This window comes from Cupressus sempervirens, chromosome 2 (assembly GCF_028749045.1).
Source record: "Cupressus sempervirens isolate cs-2001-9-10 chromosome 2, ASM2874904v1, whole genome shotgun sequence".
In the NCBI taxonomy this organism is placed as follows: domain Eukaryota; kingdom Viridiplantae; phylum Streptophyta; class Pinopsida; order Cupressales; family Cupressaceae; genus Cupressus; species Cupressus sempervirens.
Window position 1 is genome coordinate 409,522,141 of NC_143119.1, and position 16,193 is coordinate 409,538,333.

The 16,193-nt window shown below is 39.1% G+C and overlaps 1 protein-coding gene across 5 annotated transcripts in view; it reads right to left on the reverse strand.

The window, feature by feature from the left end:
- Positions 1 to 16,193, reverse strand: part of LOC149572842 (DExH-box ATP-dependent RNA helicase DExH7, chloroplastic-like) — a 356,903-nt gene that overhangs the window by 173,299 nt on the left and 167,411 nt on the right. For all 5 annotated transcript variants that reach the window (XR_016359987.1, XM_089813915.1, XM_089813917.1 and 2 more), the window contains exons 19-20: positions 5,031 to 5,189; positions 4,828 to 4,929 (exon numbers count right to left, since the gene is read on the reverse strand). Coding sequence is in view for 4 of the 5 variants with exons in the window: in XM_089813915.1 (XP_089670041.1) it covers positions 4,828 to 4,929; positions 5,031 to 5,189 (261 nt within the window). In the remaining variant the exon portion in view is untranslated. The remainder of the gene's footprint in view (positions 1 to 4,827; positions 4,930 to 5,030; positions 5,190 to 16,193) is intronic.

Sequence of the window (16,193 nt, forward strand, 5' to 3'; positions counted from 1 at the left end):
AACCATAAAGACAGTCATCACTCAAGAAAAGCAGAGCAGAGAAGTTGAAGCCTAGGTTTTATGGCCCCTATAGAGTGATTTGCAAGGTGGGTGAGGTTGCTTACGAGATTGAGCTTCCAGAGGGTAGTCGGGTGCATAATGTGTTTCATGTGTCAAGGCTTAAGAAAGCCATCGGTCAAAGAGTTGTGCCTTAAGAAGAATTACCACCATTAGATGAGGAGGGAAAGCTCGTATTAATTCCTGAGGCTATTCTAGATACTAGGGAAAGGACTCTGCGAAGTAGGTTGATTAAAGAATATTTAGTCAAATGGAGATATCTGCCAAAAGAAGATGCTACTTGGAAGAGTGAGCAGGTGCTACAGCAAGCAAGACTAAGATTGCTTGAGGACAAGCAATTTCAAGGAGGGCGAACTGTAATGACCCCATCTTTTAGCCTTTACGTTCTCCAAAGTCTAAGTGGAGCATAAGTGAAAATTGAATTAATTTCTTATAAAGTCATTAAATAAATTAAAATTAAAAATTAAAAGGTGACTTTATATTTAATTAATTTAATTAATTATTGTATTACAAGGAAGAAGCTTCTAGAGTGTGTATTAATTATTGGAAAGGTGGAAGCCTCTAGTAATTTAATTTTCTAGAAGCACAATTAATTATTGTATTGCAAGGGAGGAGTTTCTAGAGAGTGCATTAATTATTGGAAGGGGGAAGCTTTTAGCACTTGCAATTAATTAATGTTTTAGTTCCTTCTAGAAGGGTGAAGGAAAAGAATAAATAGGGGTGAGAGTCTCATTGTTGAGCATCGGATTTTTGTGAATGACATTTGATAAGAGCTTGGATGTGTGAGTCACATATCTTTCTTGGCAATAGAGGACATTCCTCCTCTCTTGTAACATTCTAGACATCATTCCCTTGGGGTTTGGCCTTTGGAATACATTGCTTTGTACTTGATTTTATCATTTTGAGAACTAATATGATTTCAGCTGCGGTTCAATCTTCAGTTTGCATAAAAAATCTATTTCAGCAGTTGGTTCAATTTTTGGGCATTTCCAGCATGCCCATTACAACACTCTTCAGCAGTAAAGCCTGATAAAGCAAGAAAGATAACATTCAATCAGCCCTCGATGATTCGGCAATGGAGGATATACATAAAATACAAAGAATGGTAGTATGAGTTTCATACAGCACATATAACAATTAAAGTTTGAGTTCAAACCAAGCAAATATAAATTCATTGGTCAAAAGACCCGCTAAGGAAAATATAATGGCTTTGAATACATATAGCATTGGACTATTGCGATACCAAGGAAAACTATGATTATAATAAGCTTGCGAGCAAATAATTGTGACAAAAAAACCATATGATATGTTTTCAGCAGTATATTACAGCAGTGATATAAATGAAATAAAACATGTAAAAAGGTAGATTATATCTAATGTGTCAAAAGATGCCAGTATATATTTAAGTTATGGAATTCAGGAATAAAGATAACAAATGGATTAATTATGAGATTAAAGTAATTTATTTTTGAAGTATAGTAACACGTGGCACAGAAAATGTGTTTCTTCCTACAAAACTTTATGCCAAAAGGTGTGTTTTGTGAAAATAAAGATGTAAATAGATTGAAGATTTGAATCAAGAGGTGGTGTAAAAAGTGTAAGTAAAAGGGTGAGTAGAAGAGAAGTCAGTGGTGCAGCAGAGTGGAGGAAAGAAATAATAAAAAAAGAAACGGAGTCGGCAGTTGTAGAAGCCTCAGATCAAACGAAATATAAAGGAAGAAAAAGATATATATATATATTACAGGATAAAAGTAAAAATATAATCAGATTTTTAAGAGAGATTGGCTGACTTTAGGAGGAGTGAAGAGAATATAAATTTATAAGAAGATAAGAAGATAGAAGTGTGCAATAAGAGTATCCATCATAAGTTGAATAAGCAACTACAAAGGTGGAGAGACAATCTGTGTAGTGGGCTGGTGCTCACGAAGACAGAAGCAAGGGTTGGTGCTTCCAGTAGGTCAGTGCTTGCGAAGTGTGGGAGTTGGAGCTTCTAGTGAGTAAGTGCTCACAAACATAGGGGTCGGATCTTCTAGTCAGTTGGACCCTACGAATCATTATAAAAGAACAATTTTATATAAAAGTACTTATTTTTCGTGGTTTTCTTCCACTTTGGGTTTCTGTGTAAGTCATTGTGTCATTGTGTTCATGTGCATAATTATTGATTTCAGCATACTATTCATGTGCATGTTCAAAGGCAATTATTTGGATAAAAAGTTTTAAACTGGCAAAATTGTTATTATACTAATTCACCCCCCATCCCCCACAACCCCCCCCCCCTCCCCAATATAATCATGTGTTATTCACACCAAGCCTTCAATAGATTAAAGTCAAGAGTATGTGTCTAGTACTGTCACTTCTAAACTTCACTCGACCCTTCATCCTAGAGAGTGATGGGGATAAGGCACTAGAGTGGGGTTAATGCAAGACCATCACCCCATTATATTTCAAAGCAGGAAACTCTTGGGAGCCAAACAACTATATTCGGTCTATGATAAGAAGATGCTCATCATCATGCATGTGTTGACCAAGTTTTGCCCATACCTAGTTTGAGCAAAACTTATTGTGAGGACAAAACAAAACCGTCTAAGATATATACTAGAGTAGGACATTAACGAGTGGCAACAAAAATGGGTCAGCAAAATCCAAGCATATGATTTTGACATTAGGTATGTGAAGGAGAAGAATAATGTGGTGGTCCACTCACCATCAAGGAAATTGATCATATGTTCATTGTCACAAATTTCAAAAAATTGGAGGGCCCATTTATTGGTCGAGTACTCCAAGAACAGCTTGTTGATTGATGGTCAAATATAGTATGACAAGTACAAGGTGGTTGATGATATCACCTATGACAAAAACAGATAGAATCTATTTGGTACCCAAATTAAAGATGAAGGAGAAGATTTTAATGGAAGGTCATAATTTAACCCTAGGTGGACACCCAAGGGACCTCAAGACATATAGGAAAATTCCAGAGGTATTCTCTTGGAAGGGCCTCAAAGATGATGTACTGCAGTACATAAGGGAATGTTCCACTTGCCAACAAAATAAATCCAAGCACACCTTGCCTAGAGGGTTACTTTAGCCTTTGCCAATATCCAATCAGAAATGGGAAAGCATCTAGATAGACTTCATCACTAGACTTCCCAAGGGGCAAGGGAAGGATTGCATTTATGTCGTAGTGAATTGATTGACCACATATGCCCATTTCTTCATCATTCCTACAGGATTTCAGGCACCTTAGGTAGCTGACTTGTTTTTCTAAGAGGTGTTCTATTTGCGTGGCCTTACATGATATATAGTCAGTGACTGGGATAGTAGTCGTCACACTACATAAGTTCACTATAGTATTACTTTATTAAATCTAACTAAAGAAATATTAAAATATTTCCCAATTTATTCATAAAATGCTCATCCGGATTCAGACTTGAGATCTGACTAAAGCCACTTTTCCATTGAAGATGTCTAATTCCTATAGGTCAACTGATTGTTCCTCTTAAAAAATAAGGAGCCTCCCTAAAAAGTAGGAACTGCAACCAAAGCTTGTAGAAAGATCCTAGAGGTCCTCTAATGCAATTCAAGCAACTCCGAGTCAATCCCTAAAAAAGTAGGGATCCCTCCTAAAATCAAGGAAACTATCCCAAACTACTCAAAATGGCTGACAAAACCCCTGTAAAGTTCAATATACCACTGACTGAGTCCCCTATCCATGTTGTTGACCTACGGGAACGCGAATAATAGGTCATCAATCTTCCCTCTGCTAATCGGTCTAAGGAACATTACAATTTAGTTATTGAATTATTTTTTACTCCTCAAACTAAAGTTGTAGGAAATACAAAAATAGCCCAAAGGTTAGTTCTGAATACACCAACATATATCAATCTTAATAAAATTTGACAATTTCCAAAAATGCATTTTCTTCCAAGAAGTTAGGAATGCAATCAAAATGCAAAACTGCTCCTATAAATAATGAACAACTCAACTTGATCCCTAGAGCACAATACTAATCTTTAAACTCCATTCCAGAAAAATTGGAACTGTACAATAATGTTAGAGCTATCAAAGATGTTGGAATGTCCAAAAATATGGACATTACAGATATCATGTGAGCATCTAGCTTTCTTTGCATTAATTTTATGCTTAGAGACCATTTACCTTTTCTTTTGATCAACTGTGATGTGTATATCAGATACCATAAACTAGCGATAGCAAAATTCACCTTTGAAGATTCCAAAACCATTTTAAGTTAGTAATTCATACATTTTGAATTCAGCGTGCATTGTCTACAATGAAATCAAAAGGATAGATTAAGAAACATTTGGCAGAACAAGAGGTTACTAATCTCAGATCTAAACAGTTGCAAGGAAAAGTACATGATTATCAATCTGAATCAGCATTCAGCTACCTACAGTCTATACAACAGCATTTTACATCATAGAAACACAGTTTGTGAAAGAGATTGTGTTGGCCTGTGCTTTTGCATACCAAAACACCCACAAATTAAGGGAAAAGATTAAAATATTCTAGTGTGAGCTATTTTTCTTGACAACAATATCATTGATATTATGATTTTAACGGAAGGAATTTGTTAAGGAAAGGATCAAACACAGAATCAAAATGTGTTCCTCAAATATGCCTATACTAGCTCTCCAGAAATGTGAAGATAACTTATTTTAGCAGATTTTCTTATTGTTTCACCAGAATACCAAAAAATAACAAACAAAACAGAAGAAAAGGGAAAAAAATCATTGTTGACTTGCTGAAGCCTACAGGTAAGAACACAAGTATTGCTCCAGGCTCATAATTTTCATCAATGTGTCGGATCAAATCTTCAAGAAGCTCATAATCAATCACTTCTTCATTTAGAGTTTTCTGCAAAAGCATGCTTAAAAAAGTTATGATCCGTGTTACATCTCTTAAAATCAAAGTTGTTTAAAATTTGTTCAAGAATCTGAAGTCTAGAAATTTCAAACCAGATTTCTCCTTGTCTGTTCTTTGTATGCATGATAAAGATTCTCATCATAGTTTGTGTTCACAACATTTTCCTCCAGAACCTTTTCATCACCCCATCCTGATTTTATAAGGTTCTGTCTTCCACGGCTATGACTATTTTGAGTTATATTTTTAGCAACCTAGATGCAAGAAAATACAGAGGTAAGGAAACATCTAAAATTTAAATCTTTTACGAACCCAGTACAAATCCAAAAGAAATATAATTCATCAATAAAACTAATACGGACAGCACCAATTAAAATAGTTTAATGTATAACTTAGCACTAGTTTTGAAGATACAATATCTTCAAAACTTAAGCACACAAAAGAAAATTGAGTATTGCTTCCATGTTACTACATACAAAGCTCTGTGCTATTTACTTACCAACTATCCAGATGTTTGTTCATACACATCCTCTTACATGGCCAGTTGTCCATATTTTAAAACCTTACATAATATAAATTATTGGACGTAAATGAATGCATATATGATTTGTCCTACAGAATTTCAATTGAGAATAGACCAAGCATATTTAATAATTCTAAAATCAAAATATATGTTTATGTAAATAGAGTGTTCTACTAGAGTTTATTGGCATGCCTTGTAGGGCACTATCTATGTTTGATCCCTTCAGTACCATGAAACCTGATCGTTTCTGAGGTTCTGCTTGACTCTATCAACATTTGGGTGGCATATATAGAAGGTTGACTCTTAAACAGTTGCTGAAGCTTTAGTAAATGGTAGCCACAATGACAAGGCAAAAGCCATTTTTCTTAAACTATTTCCACACAGCTTGATTTTGTCATATACATTAAAAAATCTGAATACTCTTGTGATTCTTTGTATTTCTGTACTCTAGTTACTTCATTATGTGTGTGGAAATGCCCTAAAATGCAATGATTCCATGCCTAGGTCAGGCATGTCTTCTAGCATCAATAAGATTTTATCACCTTGTCAAGATCAAAAAGACATAATACATGAGACTTCAGAATGTTCAAGAAAGCTTGCATTTTGTTTATGATTTTAAAATTGCCTAACATGCATAGATATGTCTAATTCAAGTGTAAATATGTTCCGATTAATTCAAATAACCTTACCTAGTCTACTCAAAGTCCATACTCAATGTAATCAGACAGATGAATAGTTTTATTACCATAGCACATCAATGACAAGTGGATCAAAAGCTATTTCATAATTTCTATCAAAATCTAGCGTGGAGTCAAATATCTTGGACTATTCTACTAAATTTTCTAATACAACCTTTTACCATAGCTTATATATTTCAACTCTCTACCTCTTTGAAAATTAAAGTTGAAGTGTCAATCTAAATGTGTTGATACCTTTAGTTCCCACAACACTAGATGTTTGGGGTTTTCTCATGCTTATCTACACTTTTAAAACACTCTATATAGATGCTCAACGGTCACCAATCAATCTATCTATCCCAACCCTAAAAACAAGTAGTTGTGATGTAAGAAGCTTTGCTAGCTAAACACAAATTTATGGCTTCCCACACTTAGCAATTTTCTCAAACAGTTGTCATGCAACCTCTATGTACACTGGACTGAGTTGTCAGTCTGTTAAGTTTGCTTAATTGGGCAACGAATAATGACTTAAATGCTTTCAACAATGACTAAGCAAAGAACAAAAGGCGATGGCAACTACATATGGTCATTTCAAGTGCATGTATCAGAATTTTTACATGTAAAATGTACACAACAGCAAAGAAGCATTTTAACAGACACTTGGCATGAAATAACACTCAATTTAATTCTGAACATTTAATGAACCTGGTAATGTCGTTGAGATTTTCAATTAACTTTCAGCAACCCCAAACATGTGACTGGGTTTGGAAGTGGCCTTTCAACAAAAAAGCATACCTAAATGTGACCGTAGCCCATGAAACATCTAAACACTGCCTCTATAGATTATTCCCAGCTTTGCTCCAAAACCAAGGCTGCCAATACTGGATTCATTGATGCCCACCTGACTGTCAAAACTTGATCAGAATCAGCCTTTAAAATGCAGAATGGAGAAAGAAGTTATTTTTATTTGTTGGGCCTATACGATGATCATCCCAACTTCAATCTACATCATCAAATTCAAAAGGGCACATGGAGTCAGGTTTAAACACATAGCTCACATAGAAGATCACTGCGAGAATTAAACCGATGACAATGAGATTTAAAAAGATCATTTTTCCTGCCAATTACTGGATTTAGAGCAGGCAAATGGGTGCACATTCTGGATCAAATTGAGGAGAATGGAAGGAATGTCCAAGTCTTTAGTGCGACTTTTGTGGTTCACTCTGACAGCTCAGCCAGATTTATGTGGATTCGTATCAGTTGTATGACTCCACATTCAAGGCCATCTTCATTGCGGTCAGTTACTTTATGTCAGCCTCTTCGTCCTATGCTTTACAAAGTAGAAAGGGTGGTGACCATACGGGGATTTATATGATTGCATCACCAGGTTATCAGCCATTAGTGCCATCATTATTCTAGGGGACTTTAACACACAAACCAGAGACTACCAAACCCTCTCCATGATTGTGGGACGGATTCAGTTTGTACTTCTAAGTCAAATATGAACTCCATGGACTTGCAAACATTTTCGAAGGACAGCGAGGGACCCCTCATGAGATACAATCGTCAACTACTCTAGTTATGTGAGTCCTCGGACTTGATGATGCGAATAGGCTCTCCTATTCTTTTGGGTCTGGCTTACTCACATGCTGGCCTCATTATGGAGGGGCAAATTTGGTGGACTACACCCTTTCTTGTGCTTCTTCATTTCCTCCATCAACAACTTCACCCGTTCCTACCCTCCTCTCCTCTCCCCAGTGCACCACCTCTTTATCCCAAAACCCCAATCACAAGAGCATCTTTCCTCTAAATCAGTGGTTTGACAAGTACTGCAAATCCTTCCACCGCTCAGTAGGCTAAACCTTCTCCACCCACTCCTTGTTCACCTAGTTGAAGCTCTCTTACTATCGCTTTCTTCACCCTAAGAAATGGTTGTTTTTCACGATGCAATGTAGATCCCTTTGCACATCTCTTATGCAATCCACAAAGCTCTTCTAGCGTACCATGTTCCCCCACCACCCTTGCCCCCCTTCCACCTTGGATCACAGCTCTTTGGTCTCACATACCTCCTTTCTCTATGATATCCTCGATCAAACCCCTCTCCACCTCACCTCCTCACGCTATTGTCATCTCTTCACCTTCTCCAACATCTATGAGGATGTCAAATCCATAAACAACAGGGCAGCAAATGAGGAAGGGTTCCAGGCGTAACTATTCAAGCTTGCTATCACAATTTTCGGCTCCTTCCTCAAAATGCTCTTTAACAGAGTGGTTTGTCTTGGTTTCACTTCCTCATGATCGTAGTCCATCTGATCCATAAAACCAGCTCGGCCTTGGACCCTGAGAATTGTAGGATGATCATGGTTGGGCACACTTTTGCCAAACTCTACGCCATTGTGTTAAACACTAAGAAGCTTGATTAGTGTCATTTTCGTGTGAGGGGGAAGGTTAGCCTCTAAACTAACTTCCAAGTCTTGGACCACATTGACTTTGTAGACTATCATCAAGGAGGCTTGGCACCGCTCGGCGAAAGTTTATTGTTTCTTTGTGGACTTTTGCAAAGCATTTGATTCACTCCCTCAATACTCTATTCCAGAGACTTAAAGCCATTGGGATTCCGGATATTGACTTAGAGCCATCAGGATTTTGAATATTCTCTTGATGGCTACCACCAAATTATGAGTGCGTGGTGGGCAGGTTCATGAGACCTCACAATTTCTCAAGCCCTATCAAGAGCACTACTGGGTTAAAACAAGGTTGTCCTCTTTCTCCCACTTTATTTGGCATCTACATCAACGAGCTCAAAATGCTTCTTTAGGATTTTTGACTCCTAGGACATAGTTGTTACTTGCATCATATCTTGATCTCCATTGTACAATTTGTTGGTGATGATGTTCTTCTAGCCTACTCCCCAGAGGGTCTTCAGAAGCTTCTTGATGGTTTGGCATCCTTTTGTGACTTGTGGCAACTGGTGGTGAACCTAGGCAAGACCCATGTGATAGTCTTTAACTCTTAAAGACCTCCCATCTCCACTTCTTCTTTTTTGGGGTGAGGAGATTGAGATTTCCTACTCATACATAAACCTGGGGGTCGCGTTCTCTGGACCTCATTTCAATATGAGACCTGCCATGCAACCCAATATTAGCAAGGGGTTTGGTTCCCTTGCTATGATAGAGAGGCAATGTTTCAAGCATCACTTTCAAGACACCACATCCAAGATGTCTCTCTTCGACTCCTTGGTCAGACCAACTGTGTTGTATGGCTTTATTGTGTGGGCACCCTCTCTCCTAGACTCAGATTGGGCTTCAGTTAAGAGAGTCCAAATTCTTCTTCTACAGCATGCAAACACGTCACCAATCCACTCCTCACAACATCATTTTGGTTGAGTTTAAAGTCGATCATTTTAAGCTTGAGGCCAGCTTTGATCTGGTTGGGCTCCATCGGCTCTAGGGCTTTGCCAACTTAACACTATTTCCTTCCCTTTACTCTTCGAAGGTACTTCTTGCTGCTGATTCTACTAGTAGGGCCCATTTTTGGTATGCTCAAGCCTCTGCTCTATTAGGTTCCATGGCGATTTTGATGGGTCGTCTTCCCCCCTTTCAATTCTCTTTGGATGCCCCCGCAAACCTTCTTACTTCTCATCAGGAGTTGAATGAGCACATCAAGCATAACATCTATAGACAATAAATGATTACGATATGGTGTAACCCGCTAGGGGGACTACATCTGAAGATGGCCTTTTAAGCTAAGCACTTCATGGATATTCACGATGGGTTATCATACTTTTGTAATACCTTGGACACAATTGGACTCACATGCTTTGCATCTCTTTGGGTTCTTTCAAGGTGGGCTACCATCGGCTCTGTATCCAAATGGATCATTAGATTGACAGGGAGGACTTGACTTGCCAACTTTGTGATTTAGGGGTGAGATTTAAATGCACTTTATTTTCTGCTGCCCCATCTACTATGAGGTTGACAGAGGTCATACTGCCTATTCAAGGGATGTTGGTTTCTTTCGTTCTAATAATCGTGAATCGGTTCACACAAACAAGACTGTAAATATGTGGATTTACTACTGTATGATGACTTCAAGACTTAGTTCTGAAAATATAAGCTCTAGGTTTTTCCCAAATGATAATGAATTCCCACACGACTGTATTAAGGTGAAAGTCATAGGTGAATCAGACTAGCAATTTTACTTTTAATTATGCTTTAGTTATGAACTATATCACACAGATATAATTAACATCCCTCTAATTAATAAACTTGGTGATCTGTGGAATGTCTAATATGCAATTTTAGAACTCAAGAAAAACTCTACAATTTCTTGAATGCAAATACTACAGCAAATTTACAAATGTTTACACAATGAAGCAGAATCGTAGTAGTTATTTGTTTTGCAGAAAAGCAGGGTATTAACCATACCCGATCTGTCCAAATCTCTCACACAGTTCTCAAGTTTGTGTAGCAACTCCAGAATAGCAAACGCAACCCTCTTGTATGTTTGGAAGCTTCCAAATCTCAACCGCTGGACTTTGGAATGGAACACAAAACCAATGAGTGGCACACAAACTCTGCAAATGCATGCACATTCACCAGATTTGTGATTGTAGGTTGCTAGGATAAATCAAGCCAGCCTCCAATGTCATTGCAGACTCCAAATTGTATTCACAGACCCTCAATTAATAATCGCAGGTCAAAATTTGTTGGTGGCCACCCTGGAATCAATTCCAAATACTGCCATAGGGAAGTTTGCCAGCCTCCAAAACACTCGACCAGTCTTCACAACAAATCACAGATGTAATCTGGCCCGTTTTTCAAAATCAATTCACCAAATGCAGCTGCCCAAGAATAGTAAAATCACCCTAATATTTAATTGATTGAATGCCAACTTCCACTAATCTAAACACCTTACTCAAAAATGCAGTCCAAACCTGCACAAAGTCGCCCAAGTCTGCAACATTTCCAGCATTTGATTACAGTTCCACAGGCACCCAAAAAAGAGATAATAATGGCACTCACACAGACACCAATTCAAACCAGTCTTGCAGGAGATAGATTGCTTCAGAATTACCACCAAATCAGACGCCTACTATCCACACTCTCTAAATTCAGAATGCTCTAATACAGGGTTAAATGCCACAGCTTGCGATTAACTTCTCAACCTTAATTTGCTTCCAAGATACAGTACCAACAGAAGGGAACAAATTCTCAAAGGATTCACAATACCTCAGCTGTGAATTTAAAGAACCAGCTTCTCTCAATTCTCCAGATCAAACCCTTATAACTCAGCAAGGGCACAAAAACCAACAATGCAGAAATATTCACAACACAACAAAAGCAAATAGATAATTAGATGCCTTTTCCTTCACAATGAGCTCATATTTATATAATCCCCTGAAGGCATTTGTCTCGCAAACAAAACTTCACTTAAAAAGCTTCACCAACACATCACTTTATAAAATATAATAGTAAAGTGCCTTTATAATAATATAAACTTTAGCAATTAATTAATAAATATAAGCTCGCACAATAAATAGCCTCATCCAATGCATGCCAACTACAAGCATTGCCATCTGTACTGCCAAATATGAAAACTACTTGGATTAGGCTTATTAAAAATAGTAAGTCCACCACTGAGACCCCCAAATCATCCAGTCAGCTCACGAGGGTCACTATAATGAACTGACTCAATCATTTGGAGACGCTCGCCAAAAATGGGGACATTACAGTCCTCCCTCCCTGAGATTGCTTATCCTTGAGCAATCCAGCAACATACTAAATCCTCCACCAAGATCTCATAGGAAACTCATGACATCGTGTTTACTCTCATGGGGTAACAGAGACTAATTGCATACAAAAAGTAAAGTACTCAATATGGAATGGAAAGAGAGAATAGTACTATCATATTTATTCATTGATCACCATATACAAATGTACTCCATACCAACATTTCTCAATCAAAGAAAATTGTGCATACATATAGTGTCTGAGGGGTCGCAAGGCAAACCGTCATGACTGTGTAACTCCCTCGGATGTGCCAACCATCTAACTACCCGATAACCCGACATCATCCCCTCCAAAAGAAAAGTCGTCTCCCAATGACTTACAACTTACAAACTAGGAAGAAACTAGCTAAATACATCAGAAAACAGAAACTAAGTGCGAGGTTGTGTCCCTAGAGTATCCAACAACAAACACAGCTCGTAGACCTAATTCGTGCGGATGCGCAAATCCTTGAAACATTCAAGGCACTATTGCAATATGTAGGCTCAGATCAACTGCAGTTCCCTTGTTCTGGTCAAGGCATTATGTCAAAGTACTCGACCTTTCTCCCGCACATCCTCTAGAAACCTAATGTACGTCATTGATCTCTCTTCATCCAACCCATAGGATATCCTCTCCTCGATCTCATGCCAAACCTGTTGGTAAATATCTATCTCCATTCCTCCTGTGGAAGTGACTCCCACCTTTGGTGTGACCCCCTATCTCCTGGCACATCCTCAGACGATGGAATTCCCTTCTATGGTGTTGTTGGTACTCTAGCCTAAACCTCTTCCTATCTTTGGGACTAAATGGAGGGACCGATGTCTGTAGGAGTGAGTCGGAATTGTTGTCACAAGAACATACTAGCACGGTCCATCACATGAACATCTAGCCTCTAGTTGTGTTGATTATGCCATGTTCACTGGTTTAGTCAACAAGGTAGAAGCAATGGTAACAACCTGCATACCAATTACCTTTAATTTGACCTAAGGCTCTAGTGATCTACTCTCATCTACTTTTGTCTCTTATGCATCTCCATCGCACCTTTGGGTGGAACTACAGCCACTATATCTAGGCTAGTCTAATCCTGGGCAACGTTTACTATCTGACTCTCCTTAGTATTGGCTACCTAGTTTGACAATTCTACAATCTTTGTTCCCATCATCTCTAGGAAGACTACCTCCCTCTCCCACATCGCCTACTCAGTCACCACTGTAGTGGTCTTAGTCATAATTGGGGGTGGTGTCATAACAATAGGTGCTCCCTTTGGTCGAATGGTGGGATCAAAGGAGTGAAAGTGGTAGGTACCAAGTGTGCCAACATGGATAATAGAGGTGCAAAGAGTGACCTAGGTGGGGACACTGCATGGGTCACGTCGTGCTCATCCTCCATCAAAGAGATGTCTCCCTTCGAAGCAATCCCATCACTCTCTGGAGTATCTTCTCGCTCACTATCAGTGTCACCGCCACCCAATTCTTGCATCACCCTCTTCTAGCCTACCATCATGCCACCTATGTCTAAGTGTCACCAATAAAGTACGAAAAGCTCTCCCTATGCCAACTTGTCTTTTGGTGGTACCTCTAACACATTAATAGGAATTTGGTGAAGTGCAACCTCCAAAAATAATTTGATGGCATGGTGGGCCATGTAAAAAGTGCAGTGTTGCAACGTCATAAACTCCTCCATTTGATCTGCCATGAGGGATGCCCAATCATACACCACTCCGTTCATGATCCCCTTCATAAAAACAATCTATGATCGGCGAAAATGTTCTGCTCCTTAATGCCAACTTCCATCGTTTGCCTAGTGGCATCTCCCTAGGGAATTGTGAAGTGGATAGATATTTGTCGATGCTTTCGTACCACTCTGGAAGGATGGTTATACAAAATAAATGCACATCTAGAAAGTCATCATTAACTCATTCCAGTGGCTCCCTCAACCAGATTTGAGATAGTTTATCGGCTATAACGTGGTTCTTCCTCAGTCACAGCACGATGGTGAATGTAAACTCCTAGAGTAACAACAACCATCTTCTCACCCTCCCCTAAATGATGGGTTTGTTTACTAAGTACATCAATACCTGGTGATTTACATAGAATGTAAAAGGCATTGCCAACGGATAGTGTCTAAGCTTTTGTACAGCATACACCATTCCTAGAGCCTCCCGCTCCATTGCGCTGTAGTTCTTCTCCGCCTTTGATAACAATCTGCTAGCAAAGTAGATAGGATGATCCACGCCATAATCACCCATTTGTACAAGTGTTGTGCCAATTACAAAGTTAGATGCATCCACGTACACGTGAAACTCTTTATCTCAATTTGGGTATTGCTAGAATTGGTGCCCCTAGCAATCTCGTCTTCAATTCCTTAAAGGATTTTTCTTGCTCTGTACCCCAAACATAGGGTTCCCCTTTCCTTGTCAGCATGTCGAGCGGACATGAAACTTGAGCAAATTTCTTCATAATGTGCCCTAAGAATGATTTGACTCCACTAACATCAATCAGCACTTCCATCTCCACTATCACGCATATCTTGTCTAGATGAGTTTCGAGTCCTGTCTTACATACAATCTGCCTCAACAGCTTACCCTAGGATACCATGAATCTGCATTTCTTCGAGTTCAGTGCCAGTCCGGCCCGACAACACGTTTCTATGCATTCCCTGAGTGCTGCCAAATCCGCCCTTGTCCAGTGAAGATAGACCAATCATCCAAGAATGCACAAAAGTTCTCAATAGACATTTTATCAAAGATATGGAGAATTATTCTTTGGAAGGTCGCCGATGCATTGTACAAATTGAAGGGCATCCAGTTATATGCATAGACGTCATCTCTACCACGAAAGTGGTCTTCAACTTATCCTCATCAGCTATTGATATCTGGTTATAACCAGAGAACTCGTCCATAAATGACTACATTTCATGTCGAGCAACGTCTTCAAGTGTTGTATCCAAAAATGGGAAAGGGAAGGGGTCTTTTATAGTGACAACATTCAAGTAGTGAAAATAGACACAATCCTAATCTGATTTGCCTCCTTTTACAATGATATCACAATGGGCGAGACCCATTCACTTGTCTCAACTCGAAATATGATTCCTGCCTCCAAGATGCTTTAGGTCTCTTCATCAACCCTAGTTGCGTAATTCTTGTTCATCTTGTACAATCTCTTCCGCACAAGTGCAACACCAGGCATTAGGGGTATACGGTGTATGCACAACTCTAATGGTACACCCTCCAGGTCCTTGTAACTCCAAGCAGACACATCTTTGTACTCCATGAAATTTTGAATGCTACTGCCTTCAACATAGGATCTCAATCATCGCCAACCAGCATTTTGCGCACTCTCTTCATTCTTGAGGTTCATGACCCGTACGGACGGCTCTCTGTACTTGATGGGTTTCCTTGCATCTAAAGTTGTGAGTAGGACTTTCATTCATTTGGGCTTCTCCTTCTTTGTACTCCCTGATCTCTGGAGGAAACACCTCCTCTTCTTCATCTATTCCTTCCACTCCTAGCATATTACAACTTGGAAATAACTTGTAATCTTCTATTTTCCATTAGAAGAGTCCGCTCAAGGAATCCAAGGCATCTTCCAAAAATCTTTCCAGTTCCAGCATGCCTTCATCATTGGGTTCCATCCGATCTCTTCCCTTGTCCCTTCTACCAGATTCTGCATCAAATTCAAATTCTAAAGCCATCTCCTCACTGACCATTTGTGTATGAAGGTCGATAACGAACTTCATTCCGCCACTCTCCCATGAAAGCATGTTTTTCTTCCAATTGTAGTTTGCCCTTGCTACTACTAGCCATCCCCTTCCGAGAATGGCATTACACCCCTTCTTTTTCAATGGAATCACAACGAAATCTAGTGCAAATGGTTGGGTTTCAATGGTGATTGGTTGAGCCATCAATGTTCCCAGAGGTTTGATTCCATGTTCGTCTACACCAAGTAAGCTAGAGAAGGGGGGCCACAAGGTAGGCTTCCCAAGTTTCTTCCACGTCTCCTCTGGAAGCACATTTACCCACAACCCACCATCAACTATGGTATCGGTAAGGATTGTCCCAAGGATACCCATCTCAACAACCAAGAGCTACCGTCCATTGTTCAACGCGAGTAGCATAGGGTCTACCGCTGATCCTCCCAAAATGGTTGGCTATTGTGTGGTGTTAGTACTTCGTTGTGAGATGTAGGTGTTTAGTAATGTCATCTTCAACAAGGGTAAGGTGTGCAGGAGGTCTTGTATTTTAATTGGAACCTCCATTTGCAATATTCGCCCTAGTATGTTATTCTC